We start from the raw sequence: 27649 nt of genomic DNA, 5'->3' as shown, positions 1-27649 counted from the left end.
TATGAAAGATCCTGAAGTTTTCTTCCATAAATCTTTCTCCCTTTCCTATCCTCTCCTACAAGTGTGTATTATGAGTGTGTAAGAACCCAAATAGCTCTCATCTGGAATGACTTCAGGGTGGGGCCCAAGAGGGAGTTGAAGGTGAGCAGAGGACAGAGGCCTCCATGGTCATCCACGTGAGGACCTGAACAGGTTGAGTAACATACTTTAACTGGCTTGATCAGCACAGGCATTTGCTGTCCTAGACCTTAAAGTGATTTCTTAAAATTACATATAAGATCGCAAGTTAATCATATCATAATGGGACAGACCATTGTTGACCATCAGCGTCAACACCTAAAATTTTTTAAGATTAGAAAGTACGTTAATTCAGTTAAAAAAAAAACAGAAAACAAAAAATACACACGACTTCTAGGTGAACTTTATTATACTTTTTTTTGGCCGCGCTGCACAGCTTGCGGGGATCTTAGTTCCCCAACCAGGGATTGAACCCAGGCTCCGCCTCGGCAGTGAAAGCGCCAATTCCTAACCACTGGACCGCCAGGGAATTCCCTATTATACTTTAATGTGAGATCTAATTAAAGGAGAGTATTGCTTTAAAGGTGTGGATTGCCATAAGCTTTTGGTGACGACTGAAAACAGCCTCCAAAGTGCCTTCTTCAAGATGGCTTTGCAGCACATCTATATGGCCCGAGTCATTTCCATATTACGGATTCCAGTAACAAATTAGTTTTGGTGGCTCACCCTTCCCAATCAATTTAGCTTAGGTGTACAGTTTTAAACTTGATCTTTTCTATTCAAACCTTTCTTCCATACAGAATAGTTCATGAAGTGTTGGGAAGTCTTCTTTGGGGCCTGCTGTGCCATGCTGAGCCGTGCAATTCACAAAAATGCCACACTTTTCCGTGCAATTCAGTATGATCGGAAGGGTTGCCTTTTTATATGAAGTTGTGGCTGTGTTGTTTATTCTCCACTTCCCTGTGCTATTTCTTCTCCACTTAACATTTTTACCAGTTATAAATTTTCTGAGAACTGCTTCTGCAAAAGGTTACAGGTAAATATTGCCACCACAGGTGTGGCCCCAACTGACCTTCCTATCCCTCCCCCAGCACATAGAAAGCCTTCAACACACAGCTACTGAACAAGTGAATGAAAGAATGTTATTTCTCACACCAAAACTGGAAACAATACAAACAACATCAGGAAAAGGTAAAATAAATTATGGTCTATCCACAATATAGATTAGGTAATAATATATAGCCACTATAAGTCATGATTTCGAGTACTATCCCTTCCCAATTTCATGAAAACAGATATAGCAAGTGAAGAAGAGACCTATATATATAATATGGTCACAATCTTGTAATACAAGTTAAAATAAAATTAAGAGATCAAAATTAACAGTTATGACTTGGCAATAGTATTGTGGGTGATTTTATTTTTTACTTTATGCTTTTCTCTATATACATTATAAATAAACAGTATATATATTTGAAAAACACACTCAGCTCCAGCATCAAATCCTCTGGTGTTTTCTCTGATGCTCCTCCGTAAACAGTTAAGCATTTCATTTTCATCACCTCAGAAAACAACCCTGTACCTATCAACTCTAACCTCCAATCCCTCTATTTCCCCTGCCCTCAGCCATAAGCAAACCCTAAACCAATTGCCCTTCCAGGAAGCAAACTGCCACCCGAGGGCAGGATGTTATTGGCATCCTAGGCGGAGCAAGAAAGAACTGTCTCAGGGCAGGAAGGGAGCCCCATGCTCACGCCCCACCCTCCTCTGATTTTTAACCCTAGCCAAATTTCGAGTCTGTGTTTGCAAGTGCCAGAAAGTGCCCGTCCCTGACGTCCAGGCAACTCAAACAGCAGCCCCGCGCCCCACAGGCGCCCACCTTCCCAACGTCACGGCCACTGAGCGCAGTGCCCCCTAGGGGCTCCTCTCCGCTGAGGAAGAATAGCCAGGACCTTCCTGCCGCTGGCCCGTTACCGGCCGGGTCCGGTTCTCCCGCCTGGCGCCCGCCCCGCCACCGCCAGGAGGGACGTGAGCCGCTGCGTCTCTGAGCTCAGCCGCCGCATCTCCGCGTCGCGGGAGAACCCGCGGCCTCCCGCTTCCGCCGCCTCGCCGCGTCCCCGCTGCGCCGCCCGCGCCTCGCCATGAGCGCGCGCCTGCCGCTCGTCCTGCGCCAGCTCGGCCGCCTGCAGCCCCCCGGCCCGCCGCGCCGCCTCCGAGAGCTTTGTCTCGCCAGCAGCGGCGGGGGCGGCGGATGTGGCGGCGGGGAGGGCCTGCTCGGGCAGCGGCGGCTGCGGGACACCCAGGCCGGGAGCAGCCGGGTCCCGGGCAGCCGGGCGCCCCCAGCGCGGGACTCGATCGTCCGGTGAGTGTCCGGCGCTCGCCGCCGCCCAAATCCCCGGCGGCCGGGGGAGACCCAGGAGGTGGGGCGGCCGGAGCTCTCGAGTCTCGGCCGGGCCCCGGGGGCCTCCGTGGGAGCTTCGCTGAGCACGGGGTCGCGAGTGTTTGGTGCCAACTTTTAGGGGTGACGGCAGCTGGTGGGGGGCAGCGCGGGCACCGGGAGGGCGGGCTGGCCGCGCCGGAGGACGGAGACTTTTGGGGCCGGCCCAGGCCGGAGGGTCGGGGGTCGGGAGGGCGTGGACATCCGCGGCGGGTGCCGCGCAGCTCAGACCGCGCGCCTCGCTCCACGTGCACCTCCCGCCGCCTGCTCTGATGCCGGGCGCGGCCTGGGCAGGAAAGGGGCGGCGCGGCGAGGGCTGGAGTCCCGAGGGGGAGGGGCGCCCGCTCCCGCCACGCCAGCCCGGCCGCCCGCCTGCTGGTCGGATCCGGCGTGGTGGCCGGGGCGCTGCGGGCCCGCGGGGCTGCGGCAGGGGCGCCCCGGGCCCAGCGATCGGCGCCCGTCTGCGCAGGGGCTCCGCCTTCGGGACGCTGGCTGCGGGCGGCGTACAGTGACTGCGGTGAGGTCTGCGCTTCCAAAACGCCGCAGCCTCCTGCGCGTGGGAGGGCTGCGGCCCGGCCCACCCAGTGACGCGCGGAGGGCTGCCGGAGAAGTCGGGGCCGTCTCGTTCCCAGCATCGCTGCACGTTGGGCACGGAATCCCCAGCTCAGCCTTATTTCCAAAGTTATCTCCCGAGCGAGAGGCGAACTCTGCCTGGGAGCCCCGGGCCGGCCTTCCGCTGTCCCCACCGGAGACGTTCGCGGGTCCCCCTCCACCCCCGTACCCACCCCTCTTGATCCTCACACACACCCTAGCCGCTTCTCCTAGCCCTTCGGTGGGAGCGAGGGGAAGTAGAGCCTTGTCTGAGTGAAGCGCTCCGGACATGCCTGGGGGTCGCCGGAAAGCCCTTTCTTCCCTTCCCTAACTAGAATTCCTAGTTCCAGGATGCCATGTTACGGAGCGAGCTCTTCACGTCCATCCGCTGACATCCTCTTCTGTTTTCCTTCTAGTCTTCATTCTGAAAATGAATTTACCTTTTTACTCCCTCTGTTTCCAAGGCGCTTCATGATGTGGCCTGTGACTCCAAGGACTCTTCAGTTTACCTTGTCTTCTCTCCGGACGTCGCGGTTAGGTCTCTTCCGGTCATTAGATTTTAAGCAGTGTACAGCTGAGCTCATCTTAAGGGGTTGTTACCAAACCGAACTGGGGTATCCTCGCCAGATGTGCAGCACACCCAGCCTACTGACACCGGGTTGTGACGTAGGCAGGTACAGTGTTTGTTGCAGGGTACCAAGCAGGGGAGTAAGGGACGCCTCAGATCCACTCCACTCCAACTTGGTCTTTGAGATAGAGGTTTTGGGGTTTTTTTGTTTGTTTGCCGAGCCACGGGGCATGTGGGATCTTCCCCGACCAGGGGTCGAACTGGTGCCCTCTGCGTTGGGATCGGGGAGTCAACCGCTGGACCACCAGGGAAGTCCAACATTTCTTAATTGTGGTTTCGGCAGTCGGGATGTCTCTGGTTTATGCTTCTTTAGCTGGGTGGTCCTTGGCCAGATGTCTGTTAGCTCATTTTGCCCTGGAGAAACAGCTTGAGATTGTAGTTAGTGAAGATATCTATGATAGCAATTTTAGTATATTAACGATGTTACCAACAACAGCAATTTTAGTCATCTGACTCTGGTTGATTATTGCTCATTTAGCACAGGAGTAAGGGGACAAGAAAAGGAATAAAGTTTTGGATAGAGAGATTAATCAGAAACTGGATAAGAGGTTTTAGGGGGATTTGGTTTCAGGGTAAGGGTCCAAAGACAGTATAGGATGCAGAAGTCGCCTTCCAACTAGAAGTTGAGGTGGCAACTTTTCTCACCCAGGGCAGAAAAATCCCTGATGAGAAACATCTATGCTGCTTTCTAGACTTCCTGAGCCTGGTAACTCCTTGCTTGCTTTGCTTGGCACTGTAAGAATAATGGAAGAATAAGGAATGACCCCAAAGAATGAAACGTCACACATGTGACAAGCTGTGGGGGAATTAGCCAACTTTATGAGCAGAGTTGGTGACAGGTGTCAGCTTCTACGGTCGTGTGCCCTTCATTCTATTGAGGGGTAGGTGCTACAAGTGTTTCTGGGAAAATTGCTTTTGGAAGGAGTGTTTTTAACGTTCAGATGTAGCTTTGAGGCACAGAACAACACTGTACAATTATAAGAACAAAGGTAGAGTCCTTGTAGTACACCTGCTCTACAGATGAGGAAACGGGTTCCTTAGTGGCTCAGTGAATTGCCCACGCTAGTCAACCAGAGGCCTGATTTCCACTGAGTGCTTCAGGGCCACCCAGACTCCTTGTTGAAGACACACATTCCCAGGCCCCACCCAGACTTAGGGAGTCCGACTTTCTGGGCTGAGTCACAAAGCCTTTCTCTTTACCAAGCTTTCCAGATGACCCATATACACATTGCCAAGAACCACTTGGGACCCGCACTCCAGTGCCTTCCCACACTAGCCAGAAATGAGGACCCAGTATGGCCCAAATTAGCAGCCAAGAAAGGCAGAGAACCTGCATATGGCGTGTGGTCCTCAGCCACATGTTGTTGGACAGAAGATTCTTGCTCATTTATAAGGTGATTTGTGGACTTTCACATATAGTCTGGTTTATCAACACAACAATACAATTGTTTCACTGGGAATCAAGTTGCTTTATCCCAAGTGTTTAAAAACAACCCAAAACCTTCCTGGGTTGTAGACAGCTGCATGCCCATTTACTCTATGTCTTCTAGCCCAGCTGACTGTGGGAAGGCTCATCCTGGTTGAGTTTTGAAGCCTTTAAACGTTTTCTGAGCACCCTTCTCTCCTCATCCACCTACAAGAGCAGTGCCTGCCAGTTACATTCGTCAAATTCTTCTCTAAAACTGGGAGGAGTTTTGCCCCTGGCCATTCTGCCTTGTCCCTTTGCTCATGGCCATTTATTGCTGATGGGATCTGGCTGGAAGTTCCCCTTGCATTTTTTGAAAGCTGTTGTGCATGCAAGACCCTGATGGAGACAAGAGATGATACTTAGAGGTGGTCTTAAGCACTGAAGCTTGGGTACTGCCTTGGCTAAGCCTTTTGTCTATTATTGTAAGAGGAAAAAGAGCCAACTTTCTTTTTTTAATTTTTTATTTAATATTTTTAATTAAAAATTTTTATTGAAATATAGTTGATTTACAATGTTGTGTTCCAGGTATACAGCAAAGTGGTTCAGTTATACATAATTGTCTATATGTATATAGATAGATATATCTTTTTCAGATTCTTTTCCATTATAGGCTGTTACAAGATACTGAATATAGTTCCCTGTGCTATATAGTAGGTCCTTGTTGTTTGTCTATTTTATATATAGTAATGTGTATCTGTTAATCCCAAACTCCTAATTTATCCCTCCCTCCCTTCCCCTTTGGTAACCATAAGATTGTTTTCTATGTCTGTGGGTCTGTTTCTGTTTTGTAAATAAGTTCATTTGTAAGAGCCAACATTTTTTTTTTTAAATACATTTATTTATTTATGGCTGCGTTGGGTCTTAGTTGCACACAGGCTTTCTCTAGTTGCAGCGAGCAGGGGCTACTCTTAGTTGCGGTGTGCGGGCTTCTCATTGTGGTGGCTTCTCTTGTTGCAGAGCACAGGCTCTAGGCGCGCGGGCTCAGTAGTTGAGGCACACGGGCTCAGAAGCTGTGGCTTGCGGGCTCTAGAGCGCAGGCTCAGTAGTTGTGGCGCACAGGCTTAGTTGCTCCGTGGCATGTGGGATCTTCCCGGACCAGGGCTCGAACCCGTGACCTGTGCATTGGCAGGCGGATTCTTAACCACTGCGCCACGGGGGAAGCCCTACGCCAGGTATTTCATGATTGTTCTCCTCCCCCTCCCTCCACCCTTTCCACACTTAGAGGAGCCTGTCCTTGTGCTGTCTAATTAGTTTCATTTAGAGTAGAAAACCTTCTAAGAAAATGTGTTGTATCCATCCTTTCTAGTCATTAACCTAGACCTGACTATGTTCTTTTTCTTTCTCAATGCAGAGACATCATTCAGAATTCAAAAGAAGTTCTGAGTTTATTGCAAGGAAAAAACCCTGCCTTTAAGCCGGTTCTTGCTATTATTCAGGTAAGCTAAGAATGTGGTTCTGTCTTGCTATTTTAGGATGTCTTTTAATTTAGAAGACAACTGTACACAGGTGACCAGCTGCATTTCTTGTCACAGAAGTCCCACTCGGGCTTCGGGGATGGAGGAGAAAGCTCATGTGGAAATGTTGTCATTTCCCCCTTTATCTGGTCATTTTGCCGCATCAGGATTACAGGTTAGGTACCACTCTGTCTGAGTCTGTCTCCTTTTGGTGCGGATAGCTTCCGGAGGTCAGGAGGTAGGTGCTCATGTAAGTTGCATTACACAGGATATAATGTGGTCCATTATAAATGCTGATCAGATGTGATTTGAGTGGGATGGGAAAAAACATTCCACTTTGTTTCTGTGGAAGACAGATGCTTGCTGAGACATGGTATTTGGTGATCTTACTACTCAGTCTTTTCAAGCCTGCCATGAGTCTGAAGGGCCAAAAGCCATGGCATGGCAGGACTTGGGAGTTCCATGTCTGTGTTCTAGCCATGGCCCCTTCATTGCCAGCTGCAGTTGGCACACCCAGGTGACGCAGGTGCAGGGAAGTGGTGCGCTGAGCCGAGCCTGTAAGGTCACACAGCCCAGCAGTTGAGCTGCCTCTGTGGTTTTGGGTGCACGCTTAATGCATCAGAGTAGCAGCCTCTAGTTTCATCAGCGCTGTAATTTCGAGACTGGAGAGCTATGCTCAAGTCACTCTGGGGCCTGCGTTCTTTGGGGTCTGTTTCCTCACCCCCTACAAAGATAAGCAAGTGAGAAGAGTGGAAAGAAAAGCGAAACAAGAGCCTGGCCTCCTGGAATTCTGCTCATTGGTAGCTTTTCACCCAAGGGCAAGTCCTAAACACCCGTCTTAGGTGTCCTCACTTAGAAAGGAATGCTGCCTATGCGGCTGTATACGCCCTATGGGAGTATTATTTTCAAAAGTGATATATCTTAAAGCCTAAGAAACTGACATGTGGATAAATACCAGCCCTTAGTCCCCTTTTATGAGCAATAAGATTCTTTTTCTGCATTTCCCTATCATCTTTGTAGTCAGATAATGTATAATCACAGAATTAGTCTTTGTATTGTTTTGTACCTTTTCAAGGTATTTTTATGTTGTTATGTTCCCCTTCTTGCTCTCCTTTCCCAAGGCAGGTGATGATAACTTGATGCAGGAAGTAAACCAGAATTTGGCTGAGGAGGTAAGGATTGTTGATTTTTTGAATGATTTTAAAACTTCACTTTAATTTTCGGGTGATAGATTCATTTTCTCTCCGTGACAAAATCGCCCTATGCTCTCTTTGCAGGCTGGTCTGAACATCACTCACATCTGTCTTCCTGCAGATAGCAGTGAAGATGAGGTAATACAGCAGCACACTTAACCCTTATTTTGTGTTCCTCTTCAGTCCTAACAGACCTCTTCACATCTCTTAGTTGTGGTCAGAACTGAACAAGCCTTTTCTTAGGGCTGAACTTGTAGAGGGAATAGTTCATTTTTCCCACTAGTATAGATGCCCCTTGATCTATCTGTCCCTTACCATGTTTCTTTTTTTTTAATTGAAGTATAGTTGATTTATAATGTTGTGTTAGTTTCTGGTGTATAGCAGAGTGACTCAGTTATACATATATATTTATATATTCTTTTCCATTATGGTTTATTACCATATCGAATATAGTTCCCTGTGCTCTACAGTATGACCTTGTTGTTATCTCCTTACCATGTGTTTCTGTTGATGATGTGACCTATGATGTGGTGACTTTGGTTGTGTTTCTTCAGCTGTAGCAACAGCATCGTCTAGTGGAAATTATCAGTGTCTGGAGGACTAGTTCTGGTTTGCAGTGTCCCGACAGGTTGTTTGACCTTGCTTGGACCATTCTTTGGTTTCTCTGGGTCTCAGTTGCCCTATCGATAAAATAAAGGAGAAGATATTTTTCAGGCTAACCTTGTGTGAATCCTTCAGTGGTGTTTTGGGGCAGCTGATGAAAATCCACCATAGGGGGGCTTCCCTGGTGGCGCAGTGGTTGAGAGTCCGCCTGCCGATGCAGGGGACACGGGTTCGTGCCCCCGTCCGGGAAGATCCCCCATGCCGCGGAGTGGCTGGGCCCGTGAGCCATGGCCGCTGAGCCTGCGCGTCCGGAGCCTGTGCTCTGCAACGGGAGAGGCCACAACAGTGAGAGGCCCACGTACCACAAAAAGAAAAAAAAGAGAGAAAAACCACCATAGGGTTCTTTTGTTGCTACTGTATGTGCTTTAGTTGTTTCCACCAGCAGGGAAGACCAGTCCTCATAAGTGTCATCTCAAGCATGGGAGAAGCAGTCACCCCTATAAGTAGGGCCTAGGAAACTGGACCACGGGCCATCCTGGTGTCTGCTCCTTCTATGGCTAGGTTTTCTTCAGACTGGCTGTGGCAGTGATGAAAACCTTAAGTAATCTGGAATAACACAGAAGTTTTTTGTATGTGAATAAAGTTTAGCAGTAGGCAGTCCCTGGCTGGTGTGGTGGCGTCACTGAGTCGTTAGGAACTCGGGTCCCTGGATCTTGCTGCGCTGTGGTCTTTGTTGTGCTGCCTCATCCAGGATGGCAGATTCAGCGCTGCAGGTCACATCCACATTCCAGCCAGTGTCAAAGAGAAAATAAATCCAGTCTCAGTGGGGAGAGACATCATCTGAAAGGATTATTGCAAGGTGGGGAAAGGGACTGCACATCCTGCCCGTAAGCTCGACACACCTTTGAGAGGTAAGCAAAAGGCTTCTCTTCTATAGGGAGGAAAGAACCCAGAGTGAGAAAAGTGGGATGAAAGGGTGGCTTGATGGGATAGCAGGTTAGAGAATGTTTTACCCCGAGGCCAGCCTGTTCTCCCGGGGAGGTTGGGTGGTGGTAGAGCTGTTGGCCAATCAGACCGAGGGTAGGTCAAAGGTTAGGAACCGGGGGGAAGGGAAGAAGCTTACCCAGAGTTCGGTTAACAGACATTCTGTGCCGATGGATCACTGGAGACCAGCAGTTCAAGTAAATCGTTTATGAACGAAGAATAGAACTTTGTGGGGTCTGGAGACTACGGAGCATTGGATGGTCGTGTCAGAATCGTGTGGGGAAGGTGGTTCTTTGCAGTCCACAAAGGATGGGGGCATTTCTTAACCATCCCTGTTTTCCAGGATCACAGGGCTTAGTTCAGCAAGTTCTTATCACCAGCAAGAAAAAGGAAGGACAAAGACCAAAGTCAGGATCCCAGTCTTTCTCCTGAAAGCCACAGTTCTGCTTCCATTCCACTGACCTGAACCTAATTGCTTGGCCTTTTTGCAAGGGAGGCGAGAAATGTGGTCTTTATACCAAGTGGCCCGAGATCATTTCTAGCACAGCTAAAAATTAAGAGTTCATTACTAAGAAAGAACAGAAATTGGATATTGGGCAAACAGTTTCTACCACACTTGCCATTGTCAGATATTACCAATACTGACACCTGTCCTACCAGTACTAACAGAATGCAGAGAAAGTTGTTTTCCCTTTGCAAAGGACACTCATTTTCTGCAGAATTTGCATGTTCTTAGATTGTTTTGCCGCTGGTATTGATAGCCCTTGACTTCTTTTTCCCCCTTGGCTTATTTAATTTTTTTCATTCAAATTTTTTTTTCCAGTTTGTCACCGTATTTTTTTAAAATTCTTATTGGAGTATAGTTGCTTTACAATACTGTGTTAGTTTACACTGTACAGCAAAGTGAGTCAGCTGTATGTTATACGCATATCCCCTCTTTTTTTGGATTTCCTTCTCCTTTAGGTTCCCCTTGGCTTATTTTTTTGCCAAGGAGTCACTTATTCACTCTTTTTCTTTGAAATTCTGATAAATGGGAATTTATATGATGGTGTTATTATGTTGGAAAAGAGTAAGGATCTTAATTTATTAAGATTTTGTCGTTGTTACCTCTAACTACGTTGGAGGTAACAGTAGTACCCTCACTTCATTCTGGCTGGGCTCTGTGTATAGATGCCACCCCGTCTGACCACCCCCTACCCGCCATCACTCCATATCAATTTCAGAGATTATACTATTATTATTGTTATTTTATTTATTTATTTATTTATTTGGCTGCATTGGGTCTTCGTTGCTGTGCACGGGCTTTCTCTCTAGTTGCAGCAAGCGGGGGCTACGCTTTGCTGCGGTGCACGGGCTTCTCATTGCTATGGCTTCTCTTGCTGTGGAGCACGGGCCCTAGGCAAGTGGGCTTCAGTAGTTGCAGCACACAGGCTCAGTAGTTGTGTCTCACAGGCTCTAGAGCGCGGGCTCAGTAGTTGTGGTGCACGGGCTTAGTTACTCAGAGGCATGTGGGATCTTCCTGGACCAGGGATTGAACCCGTGTCCCCTGCATTGGCAGGCAGATTCTTAACCACTGTGCCACCAGGGAAGTCCCTGTTGTTGTTGTTGTTGTTATTGGTCTTGTCTTCTCTACTAGAATATAAGCTCCATGAGGGCAGATATTTTTTACAACTGTATTTCCTTTACTCAGAACTGGTACAAGGTAGATATTCAAAACATTCAACATTTGTTGAATGAATGACAGAATGATGAATATTAAACAAAATTTTCTTTCTGAGTTTTCTGAATATATCAAATAGCTTTTTCTTCTCTTACCAGGTAGAAATACCATCATGATTTTTGCTAGATAGTCAAACAGAAATGGTAAACTAACACTTCTCATAGTGAGATCCATATCTACGAGCTAGAATCTCTCTTAGTTATCAACAAGTAACATTGCTAAGTGAAATCCTGGCGTAAAATAGAGGTAAACAGAGAGGCCAGAGCATTGCTTATTTAAAGACATACGTGGCCATTCAATATCGATTATATTAGCTTCCCAAACTGCTTTGGTCTTTTTCATAAACAGCAAATTATTTTAGTGTTTCCTGTAAAATGGAGCTATCTATGCTTAGAGGTTTTCCGTCATAAGCCTTTGGAAATGCTTTCTACATGCCATTCTGGTCCAGAGAACAGGAGGGCCTGAGTGTCATGATTAGTAAGCTTTGGTTAAGCACAGTGTGCTTGAAACACAGGCTTCTCTGGGCCAGGTTGGAATGCTCGAGGTTCCTGAGTCCTGGCCTCCCTGAAAGTTGGCATTGCATTGGGCTCAGATCTGATTGTGGACAGGGAATTGTCTTTTGCTGATCTCAGCTTTATTAACTGTTGAACTTTGGTTTTGTTTTGTTCTGTTCTGGCAGAGAATAGAGCGATAAGAAGGACTTGAAGTCACTAAAAAATTCAGCCAAGCTTTTATAAATGTGGTTAGAGGGAACGTAGACTTCTTCATTCTGCTTTACACCAGGTCTTCAACAAGGAGAAAAAAGAAACTAAAACAGATGCATTTTCATGAATCTATTTTTGACATAAAGTGTCTGTTCTTGGGTCTTATTTTTGCAAAACTGACTTTAGTTTTCACTTTAGATCATAGATGAGATCCTGAAGATTAATGAAGACACCAGAATACATGGCCTTGCCCTTCAGATCTCCGAGACCTCATTTAGCAACAAAATCCTCAATGCCTTGAAACCAGAAAAAGATGTGGATGGGTGAGAACATAGAAAAGAAAACAATCGACTCATTGCTAAACTAGTTTTTCTACTGTGAATTCCTTAAAATTCTTCTCTTTCAGCTATGTCAGTAATTGAGCCATGAATGAAATCATTCTAAATATTTCAGGAGTTGGAGGGCTTGTAAAATTATGCTTAAGGAAGTACGTATTTGAGAAAATACACTTGCCCTTTGGTAGTGCTTGGGTGCCATTTTGGCCAAATCATACTCATTTGAGAAGCTCCTGTCTGACCTACAGAGTCCTTAGCCAGCTCTCCTCTTCTAATAGCTTTTCCTTTTCCTTAATAATTCTACCAAACGAGAGAAAAAACCCAGGGACCTGCTTCACCACAGTAGCACATTCTGCCGTAGTCCCAGGCCAGCGGAGGAAAACAAAGCAAGCACTTACATTCATAACGTGAGGTTTTATTTGAAATTTGAGGGAAAAACTGTGAATATCAGGTGCTCTGATATTGGTCTTAGACTCATGTCATGACATAAGCTTCATGGGACAGGGAATACTGACCATCCATATGGGAGTTCATGATGTTTCCTGGAAGTTAAAAACCTCATCTTCCTACATGGAAATAAGAAATGTTTGTATCGTGGCCAGAAAGAACGTGATATATTTAGCATTCCAGGGTCGTAAGCAAATTTATAACGTTAGTCTTGTAGGGACTGGATTGAGTGACCAGCACCTCACTGGCATACCCATGTTCCCCCATTATCCTAGCCTTCTCTTGTGACTTAGGGCAGACTCAAACATGGGTAGAAGATTGTCATGAAAATCTCCGATCCTATAGCAGATAAACCATAAAGGGGGAAGAGGCTCTAATCAATTAGAAAACATCCAGAATCCTAGGGTATCAAGATGTAGTTTCCAGTCTTTCATAAAAAGAGAGAATTATGAAAAGTTTTCCAAGTATCTCTATTTTGTTACTAACCTGTATTGAGACCATCAATTTAAGCTAAATAGTTAGGGACTATTTTGTCCTTGGTTTGACCAAGGAAGAACACAGAAGGCATTGAAAGGACATGGTCCCTCATTTTTTTCCTTGATTTCCTTAAGGAGATAAGTACTGATGTCAAGTGGGGATCAGACCTTGAATCCAAGTCTTGTTAGGTCACCCCTGATTTCTAGGATTGGTTCTGGACTTTGATATTGATGGAGATGTAAATTTCCTCAGGATAAAGTGGCTGCAGGACCACAGCATTGCACACATCCAGGGCCACCATTCCATGTCGTCCATTGAACAGAGCTCCCTAGCATTGTGCAGTGAAGCCCCACGTGGCCTCCAGCTGCGGTCCTGCTGTCCAGGCAGAACCAGAACGCCCAGCGTCGTCCTGACTCCTAGGGACCACGTTGGAGTTGCCTGAGGGGCTGCGCTAGAAGCTAATGACCTCTATTCCTGCTCACTCTTTCATTTCTATTTAATAATTTAATATATCCTACCTATCTGTCGATGAAAATTCAATTAACGATCAAGTTAAGAAGGAAGAAAGGGAATTTTATTCAAGCCAAACCAGGGATTATAACCCAGGAAGCAGGTTCTCAGGAAGCTCTGAGAACTGTTCCGCCTGTTAGAAGTCGAAGGCACAGTCATATACATCTTTGAGAGAAAGGATCGAACATCAAAATGACATACTGATGTTTTACGTAAAGTTCACCAAGGACACATAGTCCAGGTCAGCATGTACAGAGCGAGCAGCAAGTCACCATGACCCCCTACAGAGCTGGGAAAGAACACTGGTCTTTTAAGAAGTTACACCGCTAGTGTCAGAAGAAAAAAATAAGCAGGGATTCTCATCTTTGAAGAGCTCTGGTTAATGGTTTTTTTTTTGCGGTACGCGGGCCTCTCACTGCTGTGGCCTCTCCCGTTGCGGAGCACAGGCTCCGGATGCACAGGCTCAGCGGCCATGGCTCACGGGCGCAGCCGCTCCACGGCATGTGGGATCTTCCCGGACCGGGGCACGAACCCGTGTCCCCTGCATCGGCAGGCGGACTCTCAACCACTGCGCCACCAGGGAAGCCCTGGTTAATGTTTAACCAAGATACACACTGCACATGAGGGAGGGAAGAGGCCCAAACAACCACGCAGAGAGAATTTTATATTTAATTTTTTCTTGTCCTGCCTTAAAAGATAAATTGTATTTCATCGTATCAAATATTGACTTGGTTGTTATTTGGGATTAATTCATGTGGATTACAGATGAGTGAGTTTTGGCCAAGCTTGACTTACTTGTTCTCTTATTTTTGGATTCAGAGTAACGGATGTAAACCTGGGGAAGTTGGTACGTGGGGACGCCCATGAGTGTTTTGTTTCACCTGTGGCCAGAGCTGTAATTGAACTTCTTGAAAAGTCAGGTATGATGCTCCTTCAGAAATGTTGCTATTTTCTATTTTTTGTTATTTATGTGAGTTTTTAGTAAGGATTTGCTTCTGGAAGATACTTATTGAAACACAGAAGCGATACTCAGTGTCAGCTTTATTTTTCTCATCTTTTAGGAGATATGAATGACTGGCAAATTTCTCTAATAAAGATTAGCTGTATTATAATTTTAAAGAGAAATTGGTAAAGATGAATGATTAACCTGTGTTTTCTCAGTTTCTCTTACGAAACCTTCAAAATAACCACAATGAAAAATGTTTGAAGTTTCAGCTCATATCTGTCAATATGTAAACCTAGATAAGTTTTATATTTAAAACTTAAATGAAGAAGCTGTCAGATATAGTTTCGGGTATAGAAACCTAGATTAGGATCTATCAGTGAGCAGTATCTCTTTCAGTAATCAGTATTTAATTTTTTCTGTACACCAGCTTGAGTGAAAAGGAGACAGTGCCCCTCCCCTACACCCAAACATGAAATGATTGAACAAAAATTCCAAAATATATACCAAAGTTCTATTAGAAGATTAACTTTCAAGATATACCTTTAGGACATTAGCCATTAAGCTCAAGTCTCTGAAATAATCCGTAGAGACAGTGTTTTTCCATCACATGGATAATTAGAATGATGATTCTAGGTCACTCTACCATAAAGTTTGCAAAGAAGGAATAAGTTATGGCTTATAGTCATTGTAGGTTTGGTACTCAGAGGGCCAAGTTTTCAAAGGCGATTTTTTTGCAGCCTATTAAGCCAACCCTGCTCTTTTCCCTGTGGGAGCCCAGTGTGCAATGGTTGCAAACAGCAGCCTCCTTGGTAGTGTGTGCAGCCTCTTGCCTGTATGGGTTGCCCTCAGGGACTTCGAGACAGCCCTTTCCAGTGGACGTTCATGTCTGCCATGCTGTCCCCAGTCTGGGCTCCAGACAGGTATGTGCGGTGCCTTTGGAAAGCCCCGGGGCACAGTGGCCTGGGTCCACATTGGCCAAATCGTAATGCCCATCCGCGCCAAGCTGCCGAACAAGGAATATGTGATTGAGGCCCTGCACAGGCCGAGTTCAAGTTCCCTGGCCACCAGAAGATTCGCATCTCCAAGAAGTGGGGATTTACTAAGTTTAATGTGGATGAATATGAAAACATGGTGGTAGAAAAGTGGCTCATCCCAGATAGCTGTGGGATCAAATACATCCCTAATCGTGGCCCCTTGGACAAATGGCAAGCCCTTCACTCATGAGAGCATTGGCGCTGTCCCCTCCTTAATCACGCCCACCAATAAATGCTGCTTTCCTGTCCAAAAATTAAATTAAATTAAAATAAAAGCTATTTTTCCTTACATTAAAGCTGTATGGGAGGAAGACTTTGAAGTTTTGATTATAATACTGAATTTCCATTTGGTGGGTAGGTGTCAACTTAGATGGAAAGAAGATCTTGGTAATAGGAGCCCATGGGTCTTTGGAAGCCACCCTGCAATGCCTGTTCCAGAGAAAAGGGTCCATGACAATGAGCTCCCAGTGGAAAACACCTCAGCTTCAAAGCAAGGTAAGCATCTTTCATGTTGGAAACATATCCTTCAGTGCCTATATTAGAAAAGGAGGACTGAAATGCATAGGCTGATCGTTTAACGTAAAAAGTTAGAGAAAGAACAGCAGAAAATCTCAAAGGATGAAAACAAAAGAGCAGAGATTACTGAAATAGAAAACAAATATGTAATATGAGAGGTTATCAGCAAAGCCGAAAGATAGTTCTTGGAAAAATCTAGTAAAATAGACACACCACTAGCCAAAGTAATTAAGACAAAAAGAGAGAACACCAGCAATGTTAGGAACAAACAAGGGGACATAACCACAGAAGCAAAAATTATTTTTTAAAAAGGAGAATATGAACAACTTTATGTTGATAAATTTGAAAAATTGTATGGAATGAAAACTTTCCTAGAAACTGTGACCTACAAAACGGATTCAAGTAAAATTGAGTAGTCTTATATATAATTGAAGACATTGAATCAGTCTACCCAGCAAACAAGCAAACAAGAAAAGGCACTAGGTCGTTTTATAAATGAGTTACCACAGGAAAGAACATTTTCTCTGGAGAATAGAAAAAGAACATTTCCTAACTCATTGTATGAGTGCCCAGTGCAGACAATGACAAGATGCTAAGGGATAATTACAGGCCAATTTCACCTATAACATAGATGAAATAATCGTTAGCAAAATAGAAAACCAAATCCACTATCCCATTGGGACTATCATAGGATTGCAGGGGGGTCTGACATTAAAATCTGTTAAAATGTATTAATGTAATTTACCACATTATCAGATTAAAAAGTATACTGTCACCATAGTAGATGCAGAAAAGTCACTAGATAAAATCTAATATTCATTATGATTTTTTCCTGAGAAAAACATTAGACTAGGAATTTAAGGAAATTCCTTAACAAGATAAAACATCTATAAAAACTTAGAGTGAAAAATCTCATTTAACAGTGACATATTAGAAACATTTTCTTAAATTAGGAAAGACAAGGGCGCCTGTTATTAGTACTCCTAACCAGCATTGTGTGGGAATTCCTAGACAATGCAGTAATATGAAGAAAGAAAGGAAGAAAATTCATAATGATCGGAAAGGAAGACACCAAACTGTCATCAATCCTGCGTAATATGATTACATAAAAAGTCCAAAAGAACCTATTAAAATATCAGAATTAGTAAGAGTTCATCTGGGTTCTTGGATATAAGATCAACATGCAAAAATCAATTGCATTTCTAAACACTACTCCCCACAGTTAGAAAATTAATTTTTAAAGAAATACAGTTTATGATAACAATGAGAATATAAGGTATCTAGGAATATATTTAACAAAAGTTATTTCTGACCTTTTGAAAGAAATTATATAACTTTGATGAATGTCATTAAGAAGACCCAATTAAAAGCAGAGATACCATATTCACAGATAAGAAGACTCATCTTTTTTTTCTTTAATTAATTAATTAATTTTATTTATTTATTTTTGGCTGCACTGGGTCTTCCTTGCTGCGTGCGTGCTTCCTCTAGTTGCGGAGAGCGGGGACTACTCTTCGTTGCGGTGCGTGGGCTTCTCACTGCGGTGGCTTCTCTTGTTGCGGAGCATGGGCTCTAGGCGCGTGGGCTTCCGTAGTTGTGGCTCACGGGCTCTAGAGCGCAGGCTCAGTAGTTGTGGCGCATGGACTTCATTGCTCCGTGGCATGTGGGAACTTCCCGGACCAGGGCTTGAACCCACATCCCCTGCATCGGCAGGCGGATTCATGACCACTGCGCCACCAGGGAAGCCCAATAAGACTCGTCTTAAAGATACTAATTCTCCCCAAATCAATCTATAAATTAGAATCAGAATCCTGACGTAGGGCTTCCCTGGTGGCGCAGTGGTCGAGAGTTCGCCTGCCGATGCAGGGGACACGCGTTCGTGCCCCGGTCTGGGAGGATCCCACATGCCACGGAGCGGCTGGGCCCGTGAGCTGTGGCCGCTGAGCCTGCGCATCCGGGGCCTGTGCTTTGCAACGGGAGGCCACAGCAGTGAGAGGCCCTAATACCGCAAGAAAAAAAAAAAAGAACCCTGACATAATATTATTGTGTAGACGTTGACAAGCTGATTCCACTTACATGGAAGCACAAGGACAAAAACAAGACAGTTTTGAAGAAAACTAAAGCTGTAAATATCAACAAGAAAGAATTTTTAAAAACAGCATTCATTGGAAAAAAGCACGTTGCAGAAGGCTGTATTTCATCTAACACCATTTATATAGGGTTTTAAATCAGTACCACGTATATATTTTTAGGGCTCCATACATATAAAGTAAAAGTATAAAGAAAGGAGTAGAAACTGTGAACCAGATCAGGAAAACCATGACAGGACAAAGATGTGCAGGTACGTAAGAGGAGACTAGGGGACCTTCACTTGTGTTGGTCATGCCTTTCCTTAAACTAGCCAATGGGCGGGATGTCCAGGTGTGTTATGTTATTCTTTTACATTTCCATGTCTGAAATAGTTAATAAAGTTTTTAATTTCAAAAACTGACAATGAATTTCACAGATTTCAAGCAAAGTGAAGTTAAATTAAAAGCGCATTAAGTACAATAAATTAACTAAAATCTAAAAATACATGGTCTTCACTTCGCAGCGTGAGGATGGAAACCAACAAGTTGTAGTCCTGTCCAGGGGAGACGGGCCTCTCGACTGAGATTTGTAATTTTTCAGTGGCAGGTGGATCTGATGTACATAATTGCTTCTTGTTTTAAAATAGCCCAGCAACATGGTCTTGCAATTAAACTCAAACCTATGTGCTTTTTCAGTGGTCACCACGTGGTGGCAGCCTATTCAAGAAAATTCAAGGACAATGTTTCATACTTCATAGAGGCCAGGATTTTAGGTTGGGAAGCTTGGTAGAAGAGGACAGTAAACTTGCCCTGAACTGAACAGCTGTGACGAAAAAGAGAAAAATGCCTTCATTGGCAATTCAGTGTTTTCACAGCTGTCACAGATACTTTTGCTAGTTGTATCTGTATTTTTGAACAACAAAGACATCTTTCAAAGTGCTTTTTTTATTATGGAAATAAATCACCTTGACTCTTTCGGATAAAGCTCACCCTGACTTTGAGAATGATGATTACAAGGCTTTATTCTCTAGAGAATCTAGAAATTGAATAGCATTCTGGTTCCCGCATGTCTAAGAAGGCTCTTTTCAATAGCTGACGTTGCACGCACATTTTGTTTTCCTAAGTCCGTGGCACTTAGAGTGGCACCGCTGTGAATCTTATAGGCTGTCAACTTCCGCTCTTTTTCTTGCTTCAACTTTATAGCCAGAAATAGGGAAAAATTCCGGGCTCCCTGTACTTGTCTTTAAAGTTCAGTTGGTCTCTGGTGTTTGGCCCTCTCTACCTGGCTTACTTACATACAACAGGCTCCCCTCACACCACAAGATAAAGGCTGTATCTTTCCATTTTTTGGTGCTAGCAGCCAACTTCACTAGTCACTTATCTCCCCGCTGATAGGCCTCCATGCTTCTGCCTGACATTTGACGTTTCAATATTCCTACATTTTCTTTCTAAAACACAGGCCATTGCGGGGCCTGGTTTCAGAGAGTCAGTGCGCCCTCCGCAGACCACAGTGACGGCAATTAATGTGGTGCAAAGAACAGCCAGGCCCAAGTTAGTGTCCAGGACACCTGAACGGGACAGGCTGTGTCCACCCTCGGAAAGCCTTCACTGTGAGAACCCTTGAAAGTATAAATTTAATAACAGATTCGGATTTTTGTTTTCTGATTCCATCGACAATGCATTTTAAGATGATAGTGCATTATAAGTGCATCTGAACAGTGCATTTTAAGATTATGGCCCATTTATCTTCTCATTATCAACAATGCTAAGTATCAGGGAGAGCAAAGAGCAAGCAAAGGATTATAGCTATTAGGTCACAGGATGTTATCTTTGAAAAGCATTTCTTACCTGCTTGTTTGTACCTGACATGGGACAAGACCCCCTGTTGGCCATCTGGTGGGGGATTTCCAAAACCAGGGGGGTGAGGGTTTGGGGATCAGGGGGGGACTGTAACACTGGGGTCCTGTCCACCACCTCCTAAACTACACGTAGCCTTTCAAGTTTGGGATGACCTTGAAGCAGTCGCAGCCTGCTGCAACCAGTAGGAACTGTCTTTGAAGGTCTGGAGTCAGAGACAACATTTGTGTTTTCGGGAAGCAATAAAACATAGGCATTGGTGGAGACAGCTCTGGATTCAAGCCTTATCTGTTGTTTAACCTCTCTGAGCCTGTCTCCTTATGTGGAGAATGGGGATCATAATACTCCCTGCCTCATGGGGCTGCTGTGAGAATTCAGTGATCACGTAAGTTTGCTTAGCACAGGATCCCTGGTAATAGCTTGGCTGTTACTGATGGTGAGTCAGGAAGGACACTGGCAAGTTTCCCCATACGGATGTGCAGTTGATCCTCAGTGTGGAAATGGAAAGGCCAGTGGGTAATCACACTGTAAGGAGATAATAAAAAATCAGGACCCAGGGTTCCTTATTGGAGGAAAACTAAGAGACAGTGTCCCTGAGAGAGTGGGTGCCCAGCTTTGGCCAGTCCGGGCTCTCCCTCTGGTCCTCACCTCCAGGGCTGTGGACCTCTTCCTTCCCTGATGCCTGTGTTACTCAAGCTGCTCCACTTCAAATCATGTCTCCTGGGGATTCCTGGTTTACCAGTCACTCCTTCCAGGAATAGTAGTCCTTCCTACGATTTTGAGGAGTAGTTACATTGAGTTAGTTAAGTAGAAATGGATCCCCTCTCTAACAGCCTGCCTAGATCTAAAGATAGTCTTTGGATACTGATTACGCATAAAATCTCATGGAGTCTGAACATGAGAATTGAGATTTGCCTTTTTAGAGAAGTACAGAAAAGAGAGTTGACTTCTGTATTTGGTAGCTTGGTAGTTTATGCCCCTCTGAGCGTATGATTGAAAATTAAGAATAAGTTTCCTGCTTTGTTTTGCAGCATCAAAACAAGATGCATTCTGCTTTGAGAGGCATTCTGTATTTACATGGGAGAGGGGAAGAATGTCTGGGCACTGACCCAAATCAGCTACACACTGTGGAGCATCAGCTGTTGGTACCCCAGAGCACTGGGTGTGATGTTTTTGGGTCCAGATAAGGAATCGCCCTCCTTCCTCCACCCAAACGAAGGCCCCTCACTCAGCTCCCCAGGCCCCTGGAGTGGAATGACACCCTCATGTAGGAGGGGACAGCCATCCGCCCTGTGAAAATGGGCCTAGATATGGAGATGTCCTCTTCCTCACCCCAAGGAGTTCACTCTGATACCAAAAGCAAATGTTCTGCATTTAGTATTTATGAGGCGGAGTGGTACCCCTCTCCTGGGAGGAGAGGCTGGCAGGCGCCCCGGGGCTGTGCTCACACGCCCTCACTTGCTCCGCTGGCTGGAAAGCCTCTTCGGAATCTGCGGTCGGGCGCAGCTGGAAGATGATGGCGAAACGGCCTCCAGCTGCAACGAATCAGGTCGATCCCAGCTGCGTGTATAAGAAATAACCCCAGAATAAGAGAAGCGTTGTATTTTGTTTGTCTCAGAGGATCTTGTTTCTCCTGAGCACGGAGATCGTCAAAACTAGCACTAACAGAAGAAGGAAAAATACAGGTCTTTCACACTTGAAGGATCAAAGTAGGCTGTTTTCTTGAGCCAAGCTAAATTATCACAAAGTCATTTCCACTTTAAATTCGGTACGTAGCATACAAAAGGCCTTAAAAAGGGAATTGGAAAATTCTAAATATATGTGTATTATACATATGAGATTTTGAAAAAGTAATCTATTTTCCAGAGATTGTGGGGAAAACCCTAGCTTTTGTTTTTTGGCTGAGCCACGTGGCTTACAGGATCTTAGTTCCCTGACCGGGGATCGAACCCCAGGCCAACGGCAGTGAAAGCGCCAAGTCCTAACCACTGGACCACCAGGGAATTCCTGGAAAACCCTAGCTTTTTTGGGGGGGGGGTATGCGGGCCTCTCACCGTTGTGGCCTCTCCCGTTGTGGAGCACAGGCTCTGGACGCACAGGCTCAGTGGCCATGGTTCACAGGCCCAGCCGCTCCACGGCATGTGGGATCTTCCCGGACCGGGGCACGAACCCGTGTCCCCTGCATCAGCAGGCGGACTCTCAACCACTGTGCCACCAGGGAAGCCCAACCCTAGCTTTTAAACTGGACTGGATTGGCAAGTTACACAAGTTTTTTTTTCTTTTTTGTATTTATAATTTTTAATGCATTTGTCTTTTAAATCGGGTAGGAAATTATAAGTGTAGCTTCAAACCAAAAATACAACAATACTGGCTTTTCTGGAGATCTTCATTTCTTCACACAGCTTGGAGTTACTGACTAGTGTCTTTTCACTTCTTGTAGAGCAGGTCTAGTGGTAACGAACTCCTCCACTTTGTTTAATATGCAAATGTATTCATTTCTCCCCTTTTTTTTTTTTTGAAGTACAGTTTTGCTGGATATAGAATTCTCAGTTGACAGATCTTGTTTTCTTCAGGCACTTTAAATATGTCATCCCACTGCCTTCTGGCCTCCAAGATTTCTGATGAGCACGATAATTCTTTTTCACCAGAGAGGCTACCCTTAAACCAGTAACATATGGTAACAGCAGTAAGGACAGCTAACAATCATTGGGTTAGTGGTTACTGTGAACCAGGACTGTCCTTCACTTGTGTTATCTCGTTGATTCTGCAGCCATCCTATTAGGCAGGACTCTCACTCTTCCCATATCATAGATGAGGAAACTGAGGCTCAGAGACGTAAAGAGACTGTGCAAATGTATATAATTTGAAAATGATAGAGGTGGCAGTACAGCCAGTATTTTTAGCCACTAGCCCACGTCAGCTCTTATTCCAGATAATCACAAAACCCAATCTTTAAAAGTACCTTTAAAGTCTAATCTTGAAAACCCAAAAGTATCTGACAGCTCGGATGGGCAACATTAGCGGGACCAAGGCCCAAGACATTAGACTTGGGTTGAGTTCACCATTGCTTCATTCCCACAGTTAATAGTCCCACAGATATCTTCCTAAGATAAGGAAGCCAGTTGCTCCCTGAGCCCTGGGCTTCTCACCACCCCTCCAGGGGCACTCTTCAGAATGGATGTGTCCACCCTCTTGAAAGGGCAGGGTGGGGGGCACCCTGGTCAGGTGTGTGGACATGCAGTACAGCCTCATTGATGTGAGTCCCTCCCCCCACCCCACCCCCCTGTAGTGGCTGGGTGGAGAAGATACCACCGACCCTGGGGCAGCACAGATCTTGTGCCAAGCAAATACCAAGGCTACTGAGTAATGTGTGATTAAGTGACCTGGATAATGTAGCTCCCTGAGTTTCTTTGACAGATATTTCAACATTCATGGACTGAAAATGCCTTTGGATGTCAGCTCCCATTCCTCTCACTCTTGCTTCTGCCTGATCATTGTCTTGCTTATTAACACCAGAGAAGGAGGTGAATAGAACTTTTTAAAAAGCCCCCAAATCAGGCCATTTATATTTAGCAGCATTGAGAAAGGGATCTGAGAGAATCTGTTGAAACTTGGCGTGAGATCCAAAGGGGGCGTGTGAAGTCTCAGATGGTTCAAGGCAGGTACTGCACAAAGGAAGGGCTCCAGGCTGTGTCCTGCAGAGATCAGGCCAGTGACATCACCTCCCGTCCACCTACAGATCATCCCTGCTTGCCTGTCCGCACCGTCGGCAGAGCCTGGCTCTACCTTTTACCCCTTCTTCTCCAGTGTAAGTGCTTCCTAGGGATGTAGAATTAGAATACTCTAGTTGGTGGGTCTTAACATGATCTATAATGATAAAGCACCTTACATTTGTGTACAGATTTCGTTTTCAAAGTGTTTTCATATACCAGCGTTATATCCTGAAAGCAAGGTGTTATGTATGGTGCCTTGACCCTGGTTGTCAGTGCAAAGGAGCAGAGCCTGGATATGAATCGGGTCTTATAAACCCCACCTGCCACGGTCTTCCCTCTGCACCTCAGTTCCTCTCTGTCAAGTGTAGCTTCTTCACTTCTCCAAGGAGGCAACTAAGGCCAGAGAGTTACTCAGGGGAAGTGGGATGCAGAAATCCTATGTGCAGCCCAGGGTTCAGAATTGGAAAGCACAAGTATGGCGGGAAACGCGACGCAACGCTGAATTTCCCACAGTCTCATCAATTCACCTTAACTTCAACACGGCATAACCGTAAATCATAAGGCTGTCCTGCCTCTGTGAAGTGTGGCTTGCTTCTCGTGGATCTGGGGACCATAACTTGGTCTTGTCCACATTTTTGTGCTACGTGGTTCTGAGTCTTTGTCATATTAGATTATCTCTCATCACACATACACACACGCACAGACACACACAGGTGTGAGCTCACGCTCTCTGTGTGTTTCTCAGCCCTACTTTTTAGTTTTAGTTATTTCTTCCTAGGGTGCGAGAAAGGGAATAATTCTTCTTTTTTTTTTTTTGTGGTACGCGGGCCTCTCACTGTTGTGGCCTTTCCCGTTGCGGAGCACAGGCTCCGGACGCGCAGGCTCAGCGGCCATGGCTCACGGGCCCAGCCGCTCCGCCGCATGTGGGATCTTCCCGGACCGGGGCACGAACCCGTGTCCCCTGCATCGGCAGGCGGACTCTCAACCACTGCGCCACCAGGGAAGCCCAAGGGAATTATGCTTGATGAATCAAAGTATATCCATTAGTGGATTTGAGGTTGCATGTTCCTTTTATCATCCATCATAATTTATGTGAGAATCAAGTAAACTTGAAGAGGGATTAACTGTCTTTTCTATATCATTTGGGACACAACTGGCTATCTTTGATACACTCTTCTCATACGTTGCGCAGTAAATATGTTGAATGATGAAGTAAGACATGAACGTTTTAGAAAAAGGCAGGTCATTTATTAACCTTTGGGGGAAAAATTGGGGAGCTAAGTGCTGTGATCATACTCCCAAGTTATCCATGTGGCTTGTAGTCATTCTGATTTATGAAATAGGTCTTAATTTTAAAAGCCAATAATGTCCTACTGATCACAGATGAGAGTGGAGAAAAGAAACATAGGCAATTCCAGAAAGGAAAAAAATTCTCTGGGATGAGATCACTTGCTGAAGTGGGGGAGGTACCTTTTGCTGAGACTCATTCTCTTATCTTGCCAAAGTATTACAACATCTGAATGAACATGGTTTGACATTCTTATTTTAGAGTGTTTACACAGTTATTTTGATGTTCTCCTTTGATAGTATGCTTAATATTGCAGGAAAGTCTGTATATTTATCCATGGGTACGAAGCAAGAATCCTTCGGTAGATATTCAGTTAATTCGAATAAAAAGTTAGACATTCTAAGTTTGAATAATTTATGGATAAACAGGGACTCTGCTTATGAAAAGCTCTGCCTCAGTGAAATCTCCATCGTCAGGGAATACACTGGACTCAAAGGGCAAGAGTTTACCCAGGCATGGTTGCCAATGCCCATTTCTATAATAAAGTCACTGATGAGTTCCTAATTGCCAAAAACGGAGTTTCTTTGCTTTTAGCTTGCTTAGCCACTGGGCATCACTGGAACCGGTGCCGGCTTGAAGGCATCCAGTCCTTCCTGTGTCTGGAGTCTCACCAGAGTCATGTCATTTCTTCCCGTCTTTTGTCATTTACGATGAGTGCTCCCAAAGGATGCCTTAAACACCTTCTTCTCCCCATTCTACCTGTTTCCCTCGGGGATCTTGTCCAAGCTTCTCGTTTTAACTATGTCTATAATGCTGGCAGATCCCAGCCTGCACCCCCATCCTCCTGACCTTCCTCAGTTCCAGGCATCCAGCTTCCTACCAGCCCTGTCCTCTGCCTGCTGCAGTAGAATGCTTTCCCTCTCAGCCCCTCCAGCATCGAGAGGAATCTTCCTAAAGCACAGCTGATGGTGTGAGGGCAGCCAGAGTGGCCCGGTCTGACAGCTACTTATCTGTTACCAAGAAAAGGCCAGCAAATCCCGGAATCTGGCATTTATTGAAAGAAAGTGACATTTCATAAAAAAGAAGAACACTTCACTCTTTTTAGGTCTTTGCCATGAGATGGCCACGGGGCCTCCACGCCACATGAGATTTCACAGACACACCCTGTCCTTGCAGAGCACCGTGAAAAGTCTTCTGCGGAACATGATGTGACCTGTAAAGCCGCTCACCCGGCTTGCACTAACCACAAAGTGTCCCAGTTCATTGAAAGTGAAAGAATGAGGGCCGGGTCACCTCCCACCCTCCCTCCCTCCCTCGGGGCCCCTCCCTGTACTTAACTGTGTGTGACAGCTGCCGGATGTCCCTGTTGCACAGGGACTGCCGGGTGTTAAACACTAGCAACGTTTTTAAGTATTTTACCAACTGTGTGGGCAAAAGAAGTAGAAATCGAACGTTTGTTTCTTTTCCGTATTCCAGTGGTTTGCCCTGCGCCTCCATCTTGAAGATCCCCAGCTCCCAGATCTTGTAGGCAGGGAATTTTATATTCCTATCCTCAGCAACCTCAGTGTCTGCCCCAGGTGGCGCTTGAGAGATGGCAGGTGAAGAGTATATTCACTAAAGAATCCTGGATCTCTTCTATTCTCTTCAGTCGCTGTAATGTGAGAAGCATGTGTTTGCTGGAGAAAAGTAGCTTTTTTTTTTTTTTTAAGTATTGTTCTTCATTTTGAACTTTATTTTCTGAATTGTGTTGATAACTTTTGAAGGATGTAGAAGCAGGTTTGATAGGTCTCAGGTAATTCAATCACGATGCTTCAGGACATAGCTCCAAACCTTTTTTTTCACCTGTCCTACCTTTTGTAGGCATACAGACCTCATGCCTGAGATTCATATATGCCCTTTCAAAACCGTTGATAGCATAAGTCCTGTCTTCTAACTAGGAAGGTGGGGCTGTCCTTTCTGGAGTTTCCATTTTAAAATGCATTTCATTTGCTAAGTACAGAGTTGTGAGGTTCCTTATAACTCTGCAAGTCCTATCTGTCCTCCATCTCCCCGTCCGTATTCTGAGACCTGTCCCCCATCCACACCCCCTGAAAAAGCAGTGGCTTCAGAAAAGTAGTTCTCATGGTATCTAAACCCTCCGCATTCCCACGTGCTCCACACTAAATGCCTGCATATCTGTGTCTTGCGATTGTTCTAACATTTGGTCTTCTGCCTGGGGAGTGGGCGGTTCGCTGAAAGCTGCTTCCACTCAAGTCTCAGCAGAGAAGGCAATATTTTGTTATGAGTAAAGTTTCAAGCCAGGCTTTGGCCAGGGTCCTTCCCGTTAGGGAGGAAGAAAGTAGAAACAGCCAGTGAGATGATAATTCTTCTTGAATCGTAGCTCATTAAAAACCTCGCCTGGGCCTTCGTGGGTTATTTATTGATTTAAGCATCTAGCACTTTTCCTTTCCAGAAGGATTAGCATCTCCGATGCGATCACGGCCGGGGGAGGAGATTTTGGCCTTTGCGGGATCAGCTGCCCCCCCCCGTTGCTTGTTAGCACGGCCCGTTTTCGAGCCGAGTCTAGGTACACAGTTACGGGGTCGGAATGAGATTTCCAAGATTTATCGGTAATGAAAAGAACAGGTTGTACGGAAGACACCACATGGAGGAAACGA

General features: G+C 45.4%; 1 protein-coding gene and 1 non-coding gene across 7 annotated transcripts in view; both read left to right on the top strand.

The window, feature by feature from the left end:
* The first annotated feature begins 1729 nt into the window (after positions 1–1729).
* MTHFD1L (methylenetetrahydrofolate dehydrogenase (NADP+ dependent) 1 like) overlaps positions 1730–27649 on the top strand; it is a 196601-nt gene continuing 170681 nt past the window's right edge. For 2 of the 6 annotated variants that reach the window (XM_067701770.1, XM_067701769.1), the window contains exons 1-7: positions 1730–2380; positions 6494–6578; positions 7718–7768; positions 7874–7927; positions 11999–12123; positions 14389–14489; positions 15908–16044. In XM_067701770.1, the coding sequence (XP_067557871.1) occupies positions 2160–2380; positions 6494–6578; positions 7718–7768; positions 7874–7927; positions 11999–12123; positions 14389–14489; positions 15908–16044 (774 nt within the window). In that variant the 5' untranslated portion in view covers positions 1730–2159. Of the gene's footprint in view, positions 2381–3337; positions 3721–6493; positions 6579–7717; positions 7769–7873; positions 7928–11998; positions 12124–14388; positions 14490–15907; positions 16045–27649 lie in introns of those variants that run through there. The other 4 variants (XM_067701766.1, XM_067701765.1, XM_067701767.1 and 1 more) reach the window with 3 other exon arrangements.
* LOC137205160 (small nucleolar RNA SNORA70) lies at positions 15247–15380 on the top strand. The gene has a single exon (XR_010934024.1). It is a non-coding gene; the product is annotated as a small nucleolar RNA SNORA70 (small nucleolar RNA).

Source organism: Pseudorca crassidens, chromosome 13, assembly GCF_039906515.1.
Source record: "Pseudorca crassidens isolate mPseCra1 chromosome 13, mPseCra1.hap1, whole genome shotgun sequence".
Lineage (NCBI taxonomy): Eukaryota > Metazoa > Chordata > Mammalia > Artiodactyla > Delphinidae > Pseudorca > Pseudorca crassidens.
The sequence above is the reverse complement of the archived record's forward strand: the minus strand, read 5'-3'. Positions and strand labels throughout refer to the sequence as shown.